General features: G+C 53.6%; 4 protein-coding genes across 4 annotated transcripts; 1 reads left to right on the forward strand and 3 right to left on the reverse strand.

Moving 5' to 3' along the window:
- The first annotated feature begins 251 nt into the window (after nt 1-251).
- N656DRAFT_748249 (nucleic acid-binding protein) lies at nt 252-6,146 on the forward strand. Its single transcript, XM_064812953.1, has 3 exons — nt 252-787; nt 847-5,247; nt 5,310-6,146. The coding sequence occupies exons 1-3, from the start codon at nt 359-361 to the stop codon at nt 5,895-5,897; spliced, it is 5,418 nt and encodes a 1,805-aa protein (XP_064672828.1). The 5' UTR covers nt 252-358; the 3' UTR covers nt 5,898-6,146.
- Nucleotides 6,147-6,624: 478 nt separating this feature from the next.
- Nucleotides 6,625-7,278, reverse strand: N656DRAFT_490387 (uncharacterized protein). Its single transcript, XM_064809826.1, has one exon. It carries the CDS (start codon nt 7,158-7,160, stop codon nt 6,693-6,695), a length of 468 nt encoding a protein of 155 aa, XP_064672829.1. The 5' UTR covers nt 7,161-7,278; the 3' UTR covers nt 6,625-6,692.
- A 472-nt stretch (nt 7,279-7,750) lies between these two features.
- On the reverse strand, nt 7,751-9,169 carry N656DRAFT_703829 (uncharacterized protein; the record flags this gene model as incomplete). Its single annotated transcript, XM_064811127.1, has 1 exon — nt 7,751-9,169. One exon carries the CDS (start codon nt 9,167-9,169, stop codon nt 7,751-7,753), a length of 1,419 nt encoding a protein of 472 aa, XP_064672830.1.
- Nucleotides 9,170-12,903: 3,734 nt separating this feature from the next.
- Nucleotides 12,904-14,582, reverse strand: N656DRAFT_795943 (uncharacterized protein; the record flags this gene model as incomplete). The annotated part of the gene is made up of 3 exons (XM_064817475.1): nt 12,904-13,798; nt 13,859-14,309; nt 14,363-14,582. 3 exons carry the CDS (start codon nt 14,580-14,582, stop codon nt 12,904-12,906), a joined length of 1,566 nt encoding a protein of 521 aa, XP_064672831.1.
- Nucleotides 14,583-16,528: the final 1,946 nt, after the last annotated feature.

A 16,528-nucleotide genomic window follows, 5' to 3' on the forward strand; every position in this document is an offset into this window, starting at 1 on the left:
ATGGCATTGATGTGGAAGGTACTAGTACTAAGGTACGAAGTAGTTGGTATGGACTCGGCGTTCGGCGCTGTTACCACACCGTGTATATTACAGTGCATTACCTTCGTACCTCCAATCGACCTGAGAGCGGACCTGATCATCGCTGCAGGTCTTGGCAGAACCCGCCCCTCCGTTCACCGCTTTACTTATCGTTATCGGCAACTGCCAAGAGAGTTACCCCCGGGAAATTTTTGTGGATGTGCAGCTTCATCAGATCGACTGCACTTTTCTGAAGCATTGTTGGCGGGCAGTTGCGCGGGCGAAGCATTCACCAGCAGATCGCCCCAATTGCGGCCAGACAAGCACCCATATTGCCACCATGGGTTCGCTGAAACGCAAGGAGGGCCCTGACGGTGCTTCTGCATCCAAGACAGCTCGAGCAGCAACAGAATCCAGGCCTTCAAAACGGGCCAAATCGAGCGACTCGACGAAAGACAGCGACAAGAAGCGCGCAAAGTCGCCCAAGTCGTCCGCTTCAAAGCCAGTTTCCGCCCCGTTGGTTTCACAGCTCAAAGAGGAGGAGCCGCTTTTCCCTCGAGGTGGTGGGAGCGTCCTCACTCCTCTTGAACAGAAGCAGATCCAGATCCAGGCGAAAAAGGATGTGCTGTTCGAGGAGGCTACTGGCAAGAAGGGGGACAAGGTGGAAGGTGCTTCTAAAAAGAAGAAGCGAAAGTCCAGGGGAGACGAGACAGCCGCGAAGACCGTCACGGATGAGGATGCTGTCAAGGTCGAAAGTCTGAATTTCAAGGTACTGACTACTACAGCCTCCCGCCGTTGCATGCCGTTCTGTTGCTGACTGCGTCGTAGCGTCTTGTCAAAGGCTCACTCGTTCTCGGAACTGTCTCGGCCATTAATCCCCTCGATATAGCCATCGCTTTGCCAAACAATCTCATCGGTCATGTGTCTATCACCGCCATCTCCGAGTCCCTGACCCAACGGCTGCAGACCAGTGCCGAGAAAGAAGACGAGGCGGAGGAGTCCGGGGACGAAAGCTCTGACGACGTCGATCTCTCGAGCTTATTTCGTATTGGCCAGTATGTGCGCACGTACGTCGTGTCTACAATGGACGAATCAACCCCCGGAAAGACGAGACGACATATTGAACTGTCTCTCTTTCCTGCACATACAAACTCCACAATGTCAGAGCAGGACATCGTTGAGAATTGTACGCTTATGGCTTCGGTTGCTAGCGTCGAGGACCGTGGCTTTGTCATGGATATCGATATCCCTGATTCCGAGCTCAAGGGGTTCTTGCCGCGCAAGCAGCTTGACAAAAGCATAGACGAGGATAATATGCAGCCGGGCGCAGTTTTTCTCTGCACTGTGACCGGCAGAGCGGCGGGTGGCAAGGTTGTCCAGCTATCCACGCTCTCGGACCGCCTTGGTAATGCCGCAAACTACCCGGCTGAAGCTACTACTATCGAGTCATTCCTACCGGGCGCTGCGGCCGATGTATTGGTATCTGAGGTCTCTCAGCATGGCATCGTTGGCAAGGTAATGGGTCATCTGGACGTGACCGCAGATCTTATCCACTCTGGCGCCGGACCCGATGGTGTCGTCCTCGAAGACAAGTTCAAGGTGGGCTCCCGAGTCAAGGCGAGAATCATCTGCACATTCCCAACCGCGAACAAGCCGAAGCTAGGGATTTCCCTTCTGCCGCATGTTCTCTCGATGAAGCCAAAGACGGCTGCTCAAAACGACCAGGAAGTGCTGCCAACTCAGATTCTTGCTCACTCCGCAGTTGTGGAGAAATGCACGGTACAAAGGGTCGAGCCTGGCATTGGGCTTTATGTTGATGTTGGCGTAAAGGGTGTCGCAGGGTTCGTCCACATTTCCAGGGTCAAGGACGGCAAGGTGGATACTTTGTTCGAGAACAGCGGCCCATACAAGGTTGGGTCCGTCCACCCTGGCCGCGTGGTCGGTTACAACCCGTTCGACGGCATGTTCCTCCTCTCTTTCGAGAAGCATGTTCTCGAGCAACCATTCCTGCGAATTGAAGACATCCCAGTGGGAGCCGTAGTTCCCGGTGTGGTTGAGAAGCTTGTCGTCAACCAAGACGGCCTCGGAGGTCTTATCGTCAGGATTGCCGAGGGGATATCTGGTCTAGTCCCCGAGATGCATCTCGCCGATGTACACTTGCAGCATCCCGAGAAGAAGTTCCGGGAAGGGATGAAAGTCAAGACCCGCGTGTTGTCGACCAACCCAGCAATGCATCAATTGCGTCTGACACTGAAGAAAACGCTGGTCAATTCCGAAGCACCCCCCATCAAGTCATACGATGAGCTGGCGGTAGGACTTCAGGCGCCTGGTACAATCGTCAGCGTGCTGCAGCACGGGGCCATCGTCCAGTTCTACGGCCAACTTCGCGGTTTCCTTCCCGTCTCTGAGATGAGCGAGGCCTACATACACGATCCCAAAGAACATTTCCGGGTGGGACAGACTGTCAGTGTATACGTCCTCAGCTTTGACCCAGAAGCTAGCAGGCTCATTGTTTCATGCAAAGACCCTTCTGCTTTTGGACTAGAAAAACAGCTTGCGCTGAAGAAGCTTCAAATCGGCGATCTGGTTTCCGCTAAGGTGACTCAGAAGACAGAGGACGATATCTTCGTAGAGCTCATCGACTCTTCATTGAAAGCAATTCTTCCCGTCGGCCATTTGACTGATAAATCGGTCAGCAAGACGCAGTCTGCCCTGAAAAAAATCCACGTCAACCAAACACTTTCCGACTTGGTCGTCCTTGAGAAGAACGAAAGTCGCCGTTCCATAACTCTCTCACACAAGCCAAGTCTTGTCCAAGCAAGCGAACAGGGGAAGCTCCTCTCCGGCGTTGATGATGCCCAGGTCGGAGAAGAAGTGCCCGGCTTCGTCCGGAATATCACTGCCACGGCCGTGTTCGTGCAGTTTGCAGGCAAATTGACGGCTCTCCTCCCAAAGTCGATGATGCCTCGGGAGATACACGATAAGCCCAATTTTGGAATGCACAAGTCACAGTCCGTCCTTGTCAGGGTCACCCACGTCGACAAAGATCTCGGCCGCCTGGTCGTGGCGATACCATCTGTTCTTGATGAACAGGCGAAGAAGTCTGCGAAGCCGGTCGAGAAGGCAGTAAACTCCCTGGACGACTCAATCAGCTCGATTAGTGATCTTGGCATCGGCAAACATACCGAGGCTAGGGTGAAATCTGTTAAGGAGACGCAACTCAATGTCGAAATCGCGGACAACATTCAGGGGCGAATCGACGTCTCGCAGGTTTTCGATAGCTGGAGTGATATTCCAGACCCGAAGAGGCCGCTGAAGAAGTTCAAGCCAAAAGACGTTGTGCGGGTTCGCGTTCTGGGCATTCATGATGCCCGTAACCACAGATTCTTGCCCATCACCCATCGGTCTAGCCACTCGGTTCTAGAGCTTTCAGCAAAGCCGAGCGATCTCAAGGAAGGGACTCCTCCAGAGCCACTATCTCTTGAGAAGGTCGAAGTCGGGTCCACCCATCTGGCCTTCGTCAACAACGTTGGGACTAACCACCTGTGGGTTAACCTATCTCCCAACGTGCGCGGCAGGATCAGCGCTATGGAGGCTTCCGACGACTTGTCCAAGCTTGCAAACTTGGAAAAGAGCTTCCCTGTAGGCTGTGCGCTTCAAGTACGGGTTCTGGCCGTAGACGCGGACAAGAAGCGCGTTGATCTCTCTGCCCGGACTCCCGGCGCCGCTAACGCGCTTACCTGGGACAAGATCGAACAAGGCATGGTCTTGCCCGCGAAGGTCACCAAGGTCAATGACCGCCAAGTCGTCGTCCAGCTCAGCGACTCGGTAGCAGGACCGGTGCACCTGGCAGATCTCGCAGATGACTACGACGAAGCGAACCCACTCCGCTATTCGAAGAATGAGATAGTGCGGGTAGCCGTCGTAGAGATTGATAAGAGCAACAAGCGATTGAGGTTGTCTTTGCGGCCCTCGAGGGTCCTCAACTCATCCTTGCCCGTAAGGGATAAGGAGATTACAAAGAGCACGGAGCTCAAGGTCGGCGACATTATCCGAGGTTTCGTCAAAAATGTCTCGGATAAGGGTCTCTTCGTCTCTCTTGGTGGGGACGTTGTGGCACTGGTCCTGATTAAGAATTTGTCCGACTCTTTCCTGAAAGACTGGAAGGAACACTTTCAAGTCGATCAAGTGGTGAAAGGACGCATCATATTTGCTGCTGATGGACGCTTCGAGATGAGCTTGAAGCCGTCAGTGGTAGAGAAGGATTTTGTCCCTTTGACCACAATGTCTGACCTGAAGGAAGGTCAGACCATTACCGGTAGAGTCCGGAAGGTCGAAGAGTTTGGTGCCTTTATCGACATCGATGGATCGGCCAATCTCTCCGGTCTCTGTCATCGCAGTGAGATGGCGGACAGGACCGTCAAGGATGCGAGGACACTCTACAACGAAGGTGACCGTGTCAAGGCCCGTGTGCTGAAGGTCGATCTCGAGAAAAAGCGAATCAACCTCGGTCTGAAACCCTCCTACTTTAAGGATGGCGACGACGACGATATGGACGTCGAGAGTGAAGACGAGGATGCCGGTGCAGCCATTAGCAGTGAAGAAGGAAGCGACATCGACGAGGCGATGGACGATGCAGGGGGTGCACTTCTTCTTGCTGGGTCCGATGATGAGCATGACAACGATGACCGAGATGAAGGTGATGATAGCAGCGATGTCGAGATGGTCGATGCCAAACCAGAAGGCTTGGCTGGTCTCGATGCCGGAGGGTTTGACTGGGCAGCCAACGCTCTGGATGCGGACGATAATGCCAATAATAGCCTTGTGGACAGGCCAAACAAGAAGGCAAAGAAACGGCATGAACCCCAGATCCTGGTTGACAAGACAGCTGAACTGGACATCAACGGGCCGCAAACATCCAGCGATTATGAACGACTCCTCCTCGGCCAGCCCGACTCATCCCAGCTATGGATTGCATACATGGCGTTCCAGATGCAAGCCAATGACCTGGCCAGCGCAAGGCAAGTGGCAGAGAGGGCAATCAAAACCATCAACATCAAGGAAGAGACGGAGAAGTTGAACGTGTGGATTGCATATCTCAACCTTGAAGTCGCTTATGGCACCGACGAAACAGCAGAGGAGGTCTTCAAACGAGCGTGTACATACAACGACGAGCAGGAAGTTCACGAGCGGCTGGCAAGCATCTACATCCAGGCTGGGAAGCACAAGGTAAGCTCAATCAATGCGCCCTGACAAGGTTGCATTACCCATCACTAACCCGCTGCCAATAGGAAGCCGACGATCTCTTTGAAAAGATCGTCAAGAAGTTCGGCTCCCAGTCGCTGGACGTCTGGATCAACTACGCCCACTTCCTTCATGCGACCGCCAACCAGCCGGACCGCGCCCGAGCCCTCCTCAAGCGTGCCACGCAGGTGCTCGGCAGCAGCACGCAGCAGTCGCGCACGTACCTCTTGCTACTACCCAAGTTCGCCGCGCTCGAGTTCCGCTCCCCCAACGGCGACCGCGAGCAGGGCCGCACCCTCTTCGAGAGCTTGCTCGCAACCTACCCCAAGAAGTTTGACCTCTGGAACCAGCTGCTCGATCTGGAGACATCGCCGTCAGCGGTGGGCACCGCCGATGTGACCGTCATCCGCGACCTGTTCGAGCGCGGAAGCAAGGTTAAGGGGTTGAAGCCCAAGCAGGCAAAAGCCTGGTTCCGGCGGTGGGCGAAGTGGGAGGAGGAGAATGGCGATGCGAAGAGTAGGGAGCGGGTTTCGGCCAAGGCGCAGGAATGGGCCAGGATGGCGGGTGAAAAGAAGAGTGCTGCCGCTGCTGTTGCCGCTGTGGCTGGTGATGGGGAGAATGAGGACGAGGAGTAATTAGAGGGAGGAGATGGATATATCCTATTTCATTTGGATTCTGGAAGAAAACAAAAGAGGCGCAGGACCAATTCCACGGGCGGGTGGCATGGTTTGCCGGCACCTTGATTTGCTTCGATTCCCGTGCATAGTATACACTGTACTGTTCGATATCCGTGATTGCCCGTCTTCATATCTGATTTGTATTGTCGAAACAGAGGCCTTATCCTATGACACTCTTTGCCCGTCATATATGTAGCAGCACCCTTTAACCCTGGTCATATATCCTGAAGATGCCACTCGTACAGGAGCAGAAAGCCCACGACTCTTGAACCCGGCTCTCGCTCCTGCTTCCTGACCATACGCCTCCCTCTCCCCTCTTGCCACCCTGGTCTGGCGACCACAGAGACTACCTAGATTTGGTGCCAGATGTATTGCGCTAGCTGGGATACACGAGATGGTACCGTGACTCGAGGTAGGTACAATGAGGCAGCAGTGTGCACAATGCAACCCCGTTATCGCTGTGTGTGATGTCGAGCCGATGGTGCACTCTCTTAGGTCTATATTCCCTCCTATGTCCAAGAAGATGGTAAGATACAGCGAACCACTTGATTGTTTACAGCGGTCCCTTGCATACAGCTTGGCATCGAGATATCGACGAGGTTCGTTCACCCTGTAATGAGCCTACAGTGTAGATGCAGTTTTGAACCTGATGGCTAGGCAATTTTGAGCTGTTGATACTATGTATAACAAGATAGTATGTTAATAAATGCTTTACACGGAGAAGCTCGTCTCCTGGTTCCAAATAGCCAAAACCTATGCCGTTGTTGAATCCGCTTCTTCGACAACCCTAACACCACCCTTTCCCCGTGACAGCAAAATCCCCTGAGAACCAAATGAACCGTGACTCCCACTCCATGGCGAAGCAACCCGTTCGTGACGAACAATGCCAATGATTCCAAACATCGAATTGATCCTTTCGTCGATTGATGAATCGAAGGGCGGTGAAAAAAGAAGACCCAAGTCAACACCCCACACCCAATGCAATGGAGCCCCGAAATGCGTCCCACAATCCCCATCCCTGACATGCTCCAACCCTAGCAAGATGCAGAACCAAAAAGAAGACCAAACAAAAAAGCCGCACACCACGGCACGGCGCGAGCTCGAGAAATCATGCGCGCTAGAAAACTTCTGGAAGGTGTCGTCCTCCAAATACAAGGCTGAAGAAACAAAAGGAAGTTCGACAACGCGATAATGCGGGCATCCTTCTTCCCCCAATGACATGCCAATCCGGGGCTATGCAAGGGAATGCCTCCCAAAAAAATGAAATCCAATGCAAATGAGGTCCAGATCGCTCAGGCCTTTCTAATTATCGCTGAGGTAAAATGAAGAGAGACACCTCCGTACCTCCGTGGCCAAGCAGGCCAGATTGTTGAGAGAGGGTTTAGCCACTCATTCATCGCTAATCGAACCCCACGCATCCCGCATCCCGCGCGGGACGACAATCTCCGTCGGGCCGTCAAGTGAAAATCGCGCTCGCCGTTCTCTCGCAAGCCAAAAGGCTCGTAGATCGACCGGTGAGGCGTAGTGTAGAGAAACAGGGCAGTCGTGGGCGTCGGTAGGCAAAGATCATCTGTAACGCCTGTCGACAGGACGTCATCTGAAACAAAGAGTGCGGACTGTATGGCGGAAGGTCCACAATCCGCATCACCCTTTTTTTTTTTTTTTTTTGCTCTCCAACTGTGAATGCTCCATAGCGTGGAGGGCTTCTCTTGGCGTAGCTTATGTGGGCTCGCAAAATTCCGCCGGCAGTTCTTGACGTGTCCAACAAAGTCGGACGGAGCTCCAATTAAGCAGGTGCACCACGGCAGCAATTACTCACACGAGCAGGAGACCCATCGAGCAGGCACCCCGTCGGGCCCAACCACATACGGTCTCAAGCTCGGTTTTCTTGGCGGGAGCGCCCAACGAGCCCGACCCGGTCGCTGCTCGCTTAGCTTGCCGCGTTTCCGCATTGCCATCTCCATGACGGCAATGCGGATGAAATCGGGGTTCTCGCGCATCTCGCGCTGCCGAGGCCCCGGTGAGGGGTACTCCGCGAGCGACGGTTTTGTTTGCGACGTTGGCGCCGATTGCGCCGCTGAGTAGGCTCCTCCTCCTGCCAACGGTGAAGGGGAGCGATTCACGGTTGGAGGCGCGCTCCGGGACCGTTGCACCTTGTAAGTCTGCATCTGGATCGAGGCCGTAAATGTTCGTAGCACCGGGCCGGACGAGGAAGCGGGTAATTGGGGTTTCTCAAGACGAGCAGTAGTAGTCGGGTTCAGATAGCGCCGCAAGGCAGCCGTGGGTTCCTCCTCCAACGGAGGCGGTCTGCGCTCGTCTGTATACGGGACCTGTGGGTCGATAGTCAAGATGGACCTGGTGAGAAAGTCCTCGGGCGGAATCGATGGGAAGTTCAGGTTGGAAAAGGAACGAGCCGCCTGGCGCAATGCCCTTAGCGAAGCGGTCAGATTTGATTTGAAAGCAGACTTCAAAGGCTGAAAAGGCAGGCGCAAGGTCTTTTTCTCCGGGAGCTCTGTTTTCTCCTCGAACACTCTGAAATCCAGTTCCTCGACGTCAATCTCGGGGGATGACAGCGGGTGACTGTCGGATTCGCCCGGCGGTGAAGAGACGGGTTCCAGTGAACGGCGGGTTGGCCGGGCCTTGCGTTTCCTCAGCGGCGTGTAAGGTGTTTCCAACGAAGAAGGCGTCTCAGTAGTGAGTGAACTACTGAGCGATGGCATAGATTCCAATGAGATGGTTCGCGAAGACAAGACGGATCCTAGGGCGCTGTCGCACGCGGACAAATCGTCGCCGTCGAGGTCTTCGGGGGGTGTCAAAAGAATATTCATCGGGTCATTGCTTAGGGTCAAACTAAGCTGCTTCTCGGACTCCTGAGCCCTTTCAATGATGGACTCGACCGTCATCCTCTTCTCCTCCCTTGTCTGCCGCATGCTCCTCGTTGCTTTCGGCGGGGGTATACTGGTGATAGCCAGGAGGGCGGCCACAGAAGGCGGGATCGCATCGGGAGAATGCACGCCTCTCCGATGGCGCGATGTCGAGTTTTGTTTCCTGTCCTCATGATGGCGATGCGAGTTGTGCGGGTGTGGCCTATCCCGAGATTTCGGTCTTGTTGGGATTTGCACCGGGGTAGATGGGGCAGCCGCTCGTACGGGGGCCATCGTGGTCGCCGGAGGGCTTGGGTTCAGGAACCCCGAGCCGCGATCTCTTCGCTTCGACGAGGTGGGAGACATATCAACGCTAGTGCTTTTGTTGGTGGCGGCCAAGACCTGATTCTCATTTCCTTTCGCGAACGACAAGGGAGGGCCGGGACGCGAGTGTGAGGGCGAGGACACAGCTGGTTGGAAATAAGAAGAGGCCGCGGCTTGGGGCTGCGAGTTCGAGAGTGGTTGACTGTGCCGGGAGACGAGATAGGACCGGGCGGATATCATGGTGTGAGTGTCCAAGTGGCCGCCGGGGCCTTTAATAACGGAGCGATGGACGAATGGGGCAAGTGAGCGGACCACCGTAGTGTGACTTTAGTTGGCGGACATGTAATCCACCTGTTCGGGTGCCGCTGCAGATCGACTGCAGGGGGGGTGCTCATTGCCGGCAAGCCCGGGATTCAGGGCTTGTGATGCCACCAAACAGCAGCCTGGGCTGCTTGCCGACACCGGGGCCAGGGCGATTCCCACTGTGGTTATTTCTTCGTGTCGCAGCTCAGGGCCAATGTCGTGTGTCGAAGGGAAATTCAGTACGTAACGGTAAAGCAAAAATCCTCGGCGGGAGGGCCCACTGTCCTGGACCCTGAACTACGTAGTCGACGATTCAGCGCTCGTCTAAGTCTGCTGACGGAGTCCTGCGCTCCAGCGTTCGGCGCCGAAGTCAACGAAGTCAAAGGCCATGGGAGAGGTGCTGTTGACACGGGCCTGAAAGACAGCTGAGAAAACGACGAAGAAATCTGAATACCTATGCACACTGCAGCCCGATCTCGATCGCAGTGCATGAGAGAGGTTCCGACCGTTGGAATGCGTCACACCTCAATCCGGAGCTACAAATGTAGACCGCCCGGTGGACCCTGGACCTGCTGTTTGCGAATGTGAGCGTAGCGAAGTGCCCAGGGTTCGCCCCAACTTCAGTTAAATATCCAAGCTGCCGACAATAACGGCCACAGCGGAACAAATCGGTCTTCGACCACATTCCGGGTCATCGAGATGCGCCTCGCCATACTTATACACGTGTATTATCATGTTATCTCTGACGCCGTCCTCGGGACAGTGGGGCCTGATAAGGACGATGGGATTTCGTTGGACATCCATTTCGGACGGTTTGACATAGCAGCCACACCCGCACAGCACATGTGGGCGCATGCACATTCTAGAGAAGATGGTGGGTATGACAATCGAAGTGCTGGGACGCGGTCTCATTCATCTAGGCAGAATAGGAGAAAGGCCCTCGATCCGAGAGTGCCTGCACATAATAAGGTATCGTCGGTCGTGGCTGCAAGAATGCCTAAAGGGTTGAACTGACTTTACAGGTGCAACCTATCGTCAAGGTGGCTTCTATCCTTGGTAGCGACGGCTGTGTTGTCTTTAGATGTCTACGGTACTGTATGTACACATGCGACATGTTCCCCGATAAGGATAGTGTATCTCTCAACATCACACGACACACAGTAAGCGTTCTGAATCAGGTTGCTTGCTTCGTGACGGTTCTATTCCTTCCAACTTTGGCATGACTGACCCCTTCACTAATCGTCGACATGAATGGACTCTGTCCAGAATAAGATTGTCTTTTTGGGGGTTCTAAAGAGATATCTACAGTTGTATGTACTACCACCATGATTTTCAAGCACCAGGACAACGTGGATACAGCTACCTCGGTTTTGGTAACGTTAGGCTCGAATACGTCTGCCAAGACTGGGTTGCATTCGTCGCCGGTGCATACAAAAACCACCCCACAGCCGATCGACCCCAATTTACCTCACTCTCGGGTTTGTCTCCCGTTTCCCAATCGTTTCCCACAAGCAACAACTTCCGAAGCTGTTGTTCTGAGCAGTTCCTCTGAGGAACAGCAATCACCTCAAGGGCGACTCGAGGGCGATAATCCATATCGATCCTAGCTGATCAGACTGGTTTTGCTAGTACTGAGTCATAGTGCATCCCTCTGATGGGATGTATGCCAATATTGACAGTTGTTGGCCTATCGCTTCACACAAGTCACAGCACTTTCACACATGAGCCCTGAGCCACTTTAGAAATACCACCGGACACTGCAATCGGCCCCAACTTACTCTTCCTCTGTTGGAGTCAAATCTTCCAGTACATCGAACAAACTGTCAAGGCAGTTGCATTTGAGTGTTCACCCTAACACCAACTTCTTCAAACACAGCTGGCCGGTACAAGCTCAGCATGCTCTGGTAGACGGGCAGGTGGGTGCTGACGATGCGGGTGCTTTGAGCTACTAGTGCGGGAGGCCATGACACATCCCCCACGGGTGAGATCAGATGCCTCGCCCAAAGACCCGCTCTTACCTGCAAGCTAGTCATTGAGCGACTTCTAATGTTCTATGGACTCGAGGCTACGCTAGCATCACCGGACCTCGACGTGGACTCTGACTGTGCGCAGCAGGTCGCTGCATCGCGTATCGACTAAAGTTCGATACTGAACGCAGGCTCTGACTTCCTCCGTCTAGCGACAGTTCCATGTCGGTAGAAGTAGTGCAGAACTACAACTACTAGTGTATACTAGACTGACTAGTACGTGTTCCCCTTGCGATGACGTACGCACATCAACGGGGAACGATGGACGGATCTTTATAGGCTGTAGAGATGAGAGTTGCTCTCACCACTGCATCCACGTTGATGCTACCGATCTGTGAGAGATTCCAGGTTGGACGATACTGCCCTCCACTGCAGCTACGTTCCCATGCACGGACTCAACTGCTAGAGGTTTGTTGGCGAGGGGAAACTCTCTGCAACCGTTTAAGGAAGGAGGTACATAGATAGGTAGAAGATCCATCCAAATCTACGAATAATGCATGTGCCAATCCCCGCATAGATAAGACTCGACTGTCCTGCTCTGTTCGGATGTGAGCCGAGCTCAAAACCAGGTTTACAGTACCCGCACTCATACGAAGGTCGAGCCAACGGGTACTGGACGATCATATACACTATCAACATACTATTGTAGCTCAAGCACATTAGTACTAGTAGGGTATAAAGGATGGATACTTGCTATCTACCTACTATCCTAGATTGTCCGAGTCTTTGACCAGGCTATGGCTTTTTTCCAAGTTATGGTCCCATCCCATCCGCAAGAGAGTCAGCAGTAGTTCAACAGGATATTACGAGGCTAAATGCATTCCTCCTGTGTCAAAGAGCAAGAGCGCAAAAGGGGAATGTTCCAAGCTCCTAAGGCCTATTCCGGCTGTTTTCCATAGTACGCATATGTAAGGCCTCGGGTCTTCGTTGGCCAGACGGATGACACCGGGCAGAGCGTTTCATCGACAGGGTTCCGTTCAGCCGCCCACTAGCCAAACTGACCATCTTTGAAATCGCAGGGGGACGGACAACAGACTCGGATTCTTGAGCGGTTCGATTGTCCTCGAAAGCCGAGCGCTGTTCGTCCCAACCTGAGCTCAGGCTCACTACTAGTCCCTAGTATTCTACTTCACTCAGGCTGCCTCCATCGCATAGTGGGTAAGGCCGTAGGGAGAAAGTTATCCCATTAGTCGTATATGGAACATTATATTCATGTATATACAGAACTTGAAGAATGACAAACATAGGGAATCATGTGGTATTTGTGACCGCGCCTTTTTTTCGCCGCCCGTCCCCTTGAGAATGACCATCGTGAACCCCGTTGCCAGCCTGCAGGCCAAAAAAGCATTTCAAAACGCCAGATCGTACTAGTACCATGCCGCATGTTCGTAGCAATCATCTCGAAACAACAAAGAAAAAGATAGATATCGGGCATCAAAAACCTGTCTAGAAGGGCCGTCCGCTTCCCTCCCAACCTTTCGACGTCGGTGTTGTCCCCTTAGGGGTGACTACCCCAAACCGGCGGTCACCGTACCGCGAGATTCGGCCGTCTTCAATCTTGCTGTCCCTGTCATCCCTCCATCGAATGCCTTGATCTGGGTATATGCTTTCGCTGTAATGTCTCTCTGGGGATCTCGTCGTCCCGCTGCTTGTGCTTGGACGGGGCGGCGTTATCATGCTAGCTCCAATAGTAATGGTTTCCAATGACGGCCGCGGCCGCGCTGACGGCGTCTTGGGCGTCCTGGGCGTCCTCGGCCGGCTATCGCCCGTGTAGGTGCCGACCCCAGAGACGGCAATCTCCTTCACGATGCCGTCGATTTCGCGCTGAATGTCGCTAACGCGCATGATACCGTCATTGGTCATCGCCTCTTCCTCGCTCGTGCGCGGTGACTGACTGCGCAGTTCGGCGACATCCGTTTTGATACGGATAATGGGTTTGATTTTGCTTCCGCCTCGTGAACCTCCGCTGCGCAAGGCGTTCCGCATGCTTCGGTTGCCACCTTTCCTACCGCCCCGGCTGCCACCGCGGCCAAACTTACCACCTACGCCGCTCCCTACGACGAGGGTGCTGTCCCAGCCGACTGATTTCTGGCCCGTCTCAACGTCAACATCCGCCGGGGTCGCGCGGCTCGTTGCCACTGAGGTGCGCGAGAACCAACCGCCACGTTCTCGTGAGCGGAAAATAGGCCGGAGTGCCGGAGCCGAGGCCGTAATGAGAGCCAGGTTGGTCTCGATGGATGAAGTGACAAAACCGATATTGTTGGACGACGCCGTAAACACCGCTAGACCAAAAAGACCTTGGATTAGGAGTACCATGCGAACAACTGATGTTATGGTCACGCTGTAATCAAAGGGTCAGCGGATGGGTAAGATTAGGGAGGTTCTCGGACGAGCTGCTTACAGAAAGCCAAGAAGGAATACAAACATCAGCGCCAGCTTTTGGCGCTTTGGAATCCTCAGAGACGAGAAGATCCAGATTGGCAGGCCCATGATCAGCACGTCGGTGATGATGTTAAACACAGCTATGAATATGTATAAAACCCGGCGGTCCACACAGCGGCCACCCCTAATGGTAGGGTCCCAGTTAAAAGCAATCGGAAAGCATTGAAAGGTAATGGCGAAGAAGACGGCAACCATTTGTGAGATGGTGGCAATGTTGAGCCAGAGCAAATATCGGCGCACCCAGTCCTTCTGGCCGAACAGCCGTGACAGGAAGATGAGAACCGAGGACTTTACAAGGGCCAGTATCGGGTTGTAAAGAATTTGGACGGCGTAAGCCCATATCAGGCCTTGAGTAGGGTCATGAGGTGGAATCTGCGTCACCGGGATGCCGACAAAGTTTGTCTTAATAACTATATTGAAGTCAGTAGCGCCCAAAAAAGTGTCCCTGGGATGTTAGACGAACAGAAGAAGCTTATGACCGTCTCAGCAATGGACATGAGCATAGCGATACAGACAAGCGAGTCGTCCAGAGCAAGCTTGTTCACCGCCGCTCTGCCTGCCACGCGGACAGAGACAACGAGGAGGGCAAGTGCTGGGAAAAAGAAGTTGACGAAGATTGCAAAGATCTGGAGCCCGGTCGGCGCCGGAGACGTCGGCAAGGCTAACAGAGAAGAGGCGTCCATGACGCGGAGCAGGTATGCCGCTATCTCATTACAAATGATGGTATATGTAACGATGAAATAAGCTCCATCAGGAGGCGGCGAGGACAAAATGAAATCGCAAATCGACCGATAAAAGAGGAGCTGAGAGTAAAATACCAAGGCCGTGTGGGCATATGCATCAAGATATAGGAGACTGTCGAGCCCAGAGTCGAGACAGGCACGAACTTCTTTTGACAGCACGAAGAAAGACACGCCATGAGATGCTCTCGGGCAACAGGCTCCCGTGTCTGTTTCTCCTGAACGGTTTCTGCCATAGGTCCAGTCGAGGCCGAGTATCTCCAAAGCGTCATGAAGGAGATGTCCGGCGATCTGTGGGTCGTCTCGTCTCGCCTCTTGGCACAACTGGCATGCACAGGTCCGGCCGGGTAAATCCGCTTCGCGTATCAAAGATGCTCTTCAGGACATCCCGCCGAGAACAGTTGAGCTGCCGTAGGAGCGGGATTGCTGCCGGCATAGCACGGAAACAGCGGGCTCACTACGGCGGCTTGTTTTGGACGGCCATCGCCGCTTAAGGTGTGCAAAGAAAGAAGATGAAGGGCACCCGAAGTCACCAAGGCAGGTTTTCCCTCCTCGGTGATGCCTCTCGATGGCTAGTTGCTTTTGGTTTCGCTGGATATCCCGCTGTCAAGAGGGACGCTGCGCTTCTGCGCCTGAACAGAGGCAGTTCAACTTGTTGCTCATGGCATCGGCGCGAGAGGCGTTAACCTACACCTGAGCTCAATTCATGGGATCGGGGAGACCTTGGCTGTCACACCGACGGCCCGGGTAAATCCGACAAGCTACCTCGAAACCCATACAGGTAAAAACCAGCGAGGGCCAGGGGCAGAGGGGCAGAGGAATTCCAAAAAGCTTCCAGATCATCGAGCAGGTCTTCGTCGAGGAAGATGAGAGAGACGACAGCTCCAATGGCGTGGTGATCAAACAAGCCCATCAGAGTTCAGTTGAATATTATCAACAGGGACCAGGTGGTCATGCGAAGAGCAAGGGAAGCTGCTATGCCGGATTCTGTGGAGAAATTCTGGGGAATGCAATGCAACCCTTGCCAATTTGTCCCACAGTCGCATCCAGTCGCCTGGTACCTAGGTACCCATACTGGTAAGGTAGGTCTCCCGTTGCGACTGCCGGTTTCTAGGGTGGTGACATTAACAAGATACCTACCTGAGCTTGTAGCGTTATGAGGATTGTGAGCTTTGACCTCTGACAAGAAACGCGATTCGGGGGGGGGGGGAGTGAAAAGGAGAGGCGGTCAAAGGAGATGCGGCTTGATGGCGCCACTCAGCATGCTCTTGGATAATTCCTAGCCAACCAGTGCCCATCGATTTCGGAGTGGTGGGCTCAGGAGCCGAGATCTGTTTTTGCCTATTAGGTCATGAAAGACTCAAACAAGGGTCCGTTATGAGCTCCTTACCAACTCATAGGTATCGAACTCACGGAGATAGAGTATATGGACGCACGGACTGCATGGCATTGAGACCCTGGTCCGGAAACCGGAAACGTCGATCCATCAAGCGTTAGATTCTAGGTAGTACTTTATCAACTCTACCCATTACCTAGGGCAAGAGGACGAGAAGGAAAACGAATGGAAGCTCGGTGTGAAGGCCACTGGCAGAACGCTATAAACTCAGGTCAACATCATATCTTGGTTCGGCAGGGCATATGACAAACTTATGCCTTGGTAGCCATCTTTTTCGGGTTAGAAAAGAAAAGGGTAGGAGAGGTAAGTGACAGAACTGACTGCCCTGTAGCAGAGGTTGCAATGAAGCACGAGTTAGGAGACAAGAGGCCGACGGGTATGAGTTACCTGATGTTGCATCGGCCCCAAGAGAAAAAAGCTTGATTCTCATTCATCCCATCTTGCCTGTTGCTCCCGGAAGCTTCACCCATTGTCTGTGCTATTGATGCTGCCG

The sequence above is a fragment of the Canariomyces notabilis genome (genome assembly GCF_033297395.1).
Source record: "Canariomyces notabilis strain CBS 508.74 unplaced genomic scaffold N656scaffold_4, whole genome shotgun sequence".
Taxonomy (NCBI): Eukaryota; Fungi; Ascomycota; class Sordariomycetes; order Sordariales; family Chaetomiaceae; genus Canariomyces; species Canariomyces notabilis.

Coding starts and splice junctions, on each gene's coding strand:
- N656DRAFT_748249 (XM_064812953.1), top strand. CDS start 359: ATGGGTTCGCTGAAACGCAAGGAGGGCCCTGACGGTGCTTCTGCATCC. Junction 788..846: donor TCGAAAGTCTGAATTTCAAG/GTACTGACTACT, acceptor ACTGCGTCGTAG/CGTCTTGTCAAAGGCTCACT. Junction 5,248..5,309: donor TCCAGGCTGGGAAGCACAAG/GTAAGCTCAATC, acceptor CGCTGCCAATAG/GAAGCCGACGATCTCTTTGA.
- N656DRAFT_490387 (XM_064809826.1), bottom strand. CDS start 7,160: ATGTCATTGGGGGAAGAAGGATGCCCGCATTATCGCGTTGTCGAACTT.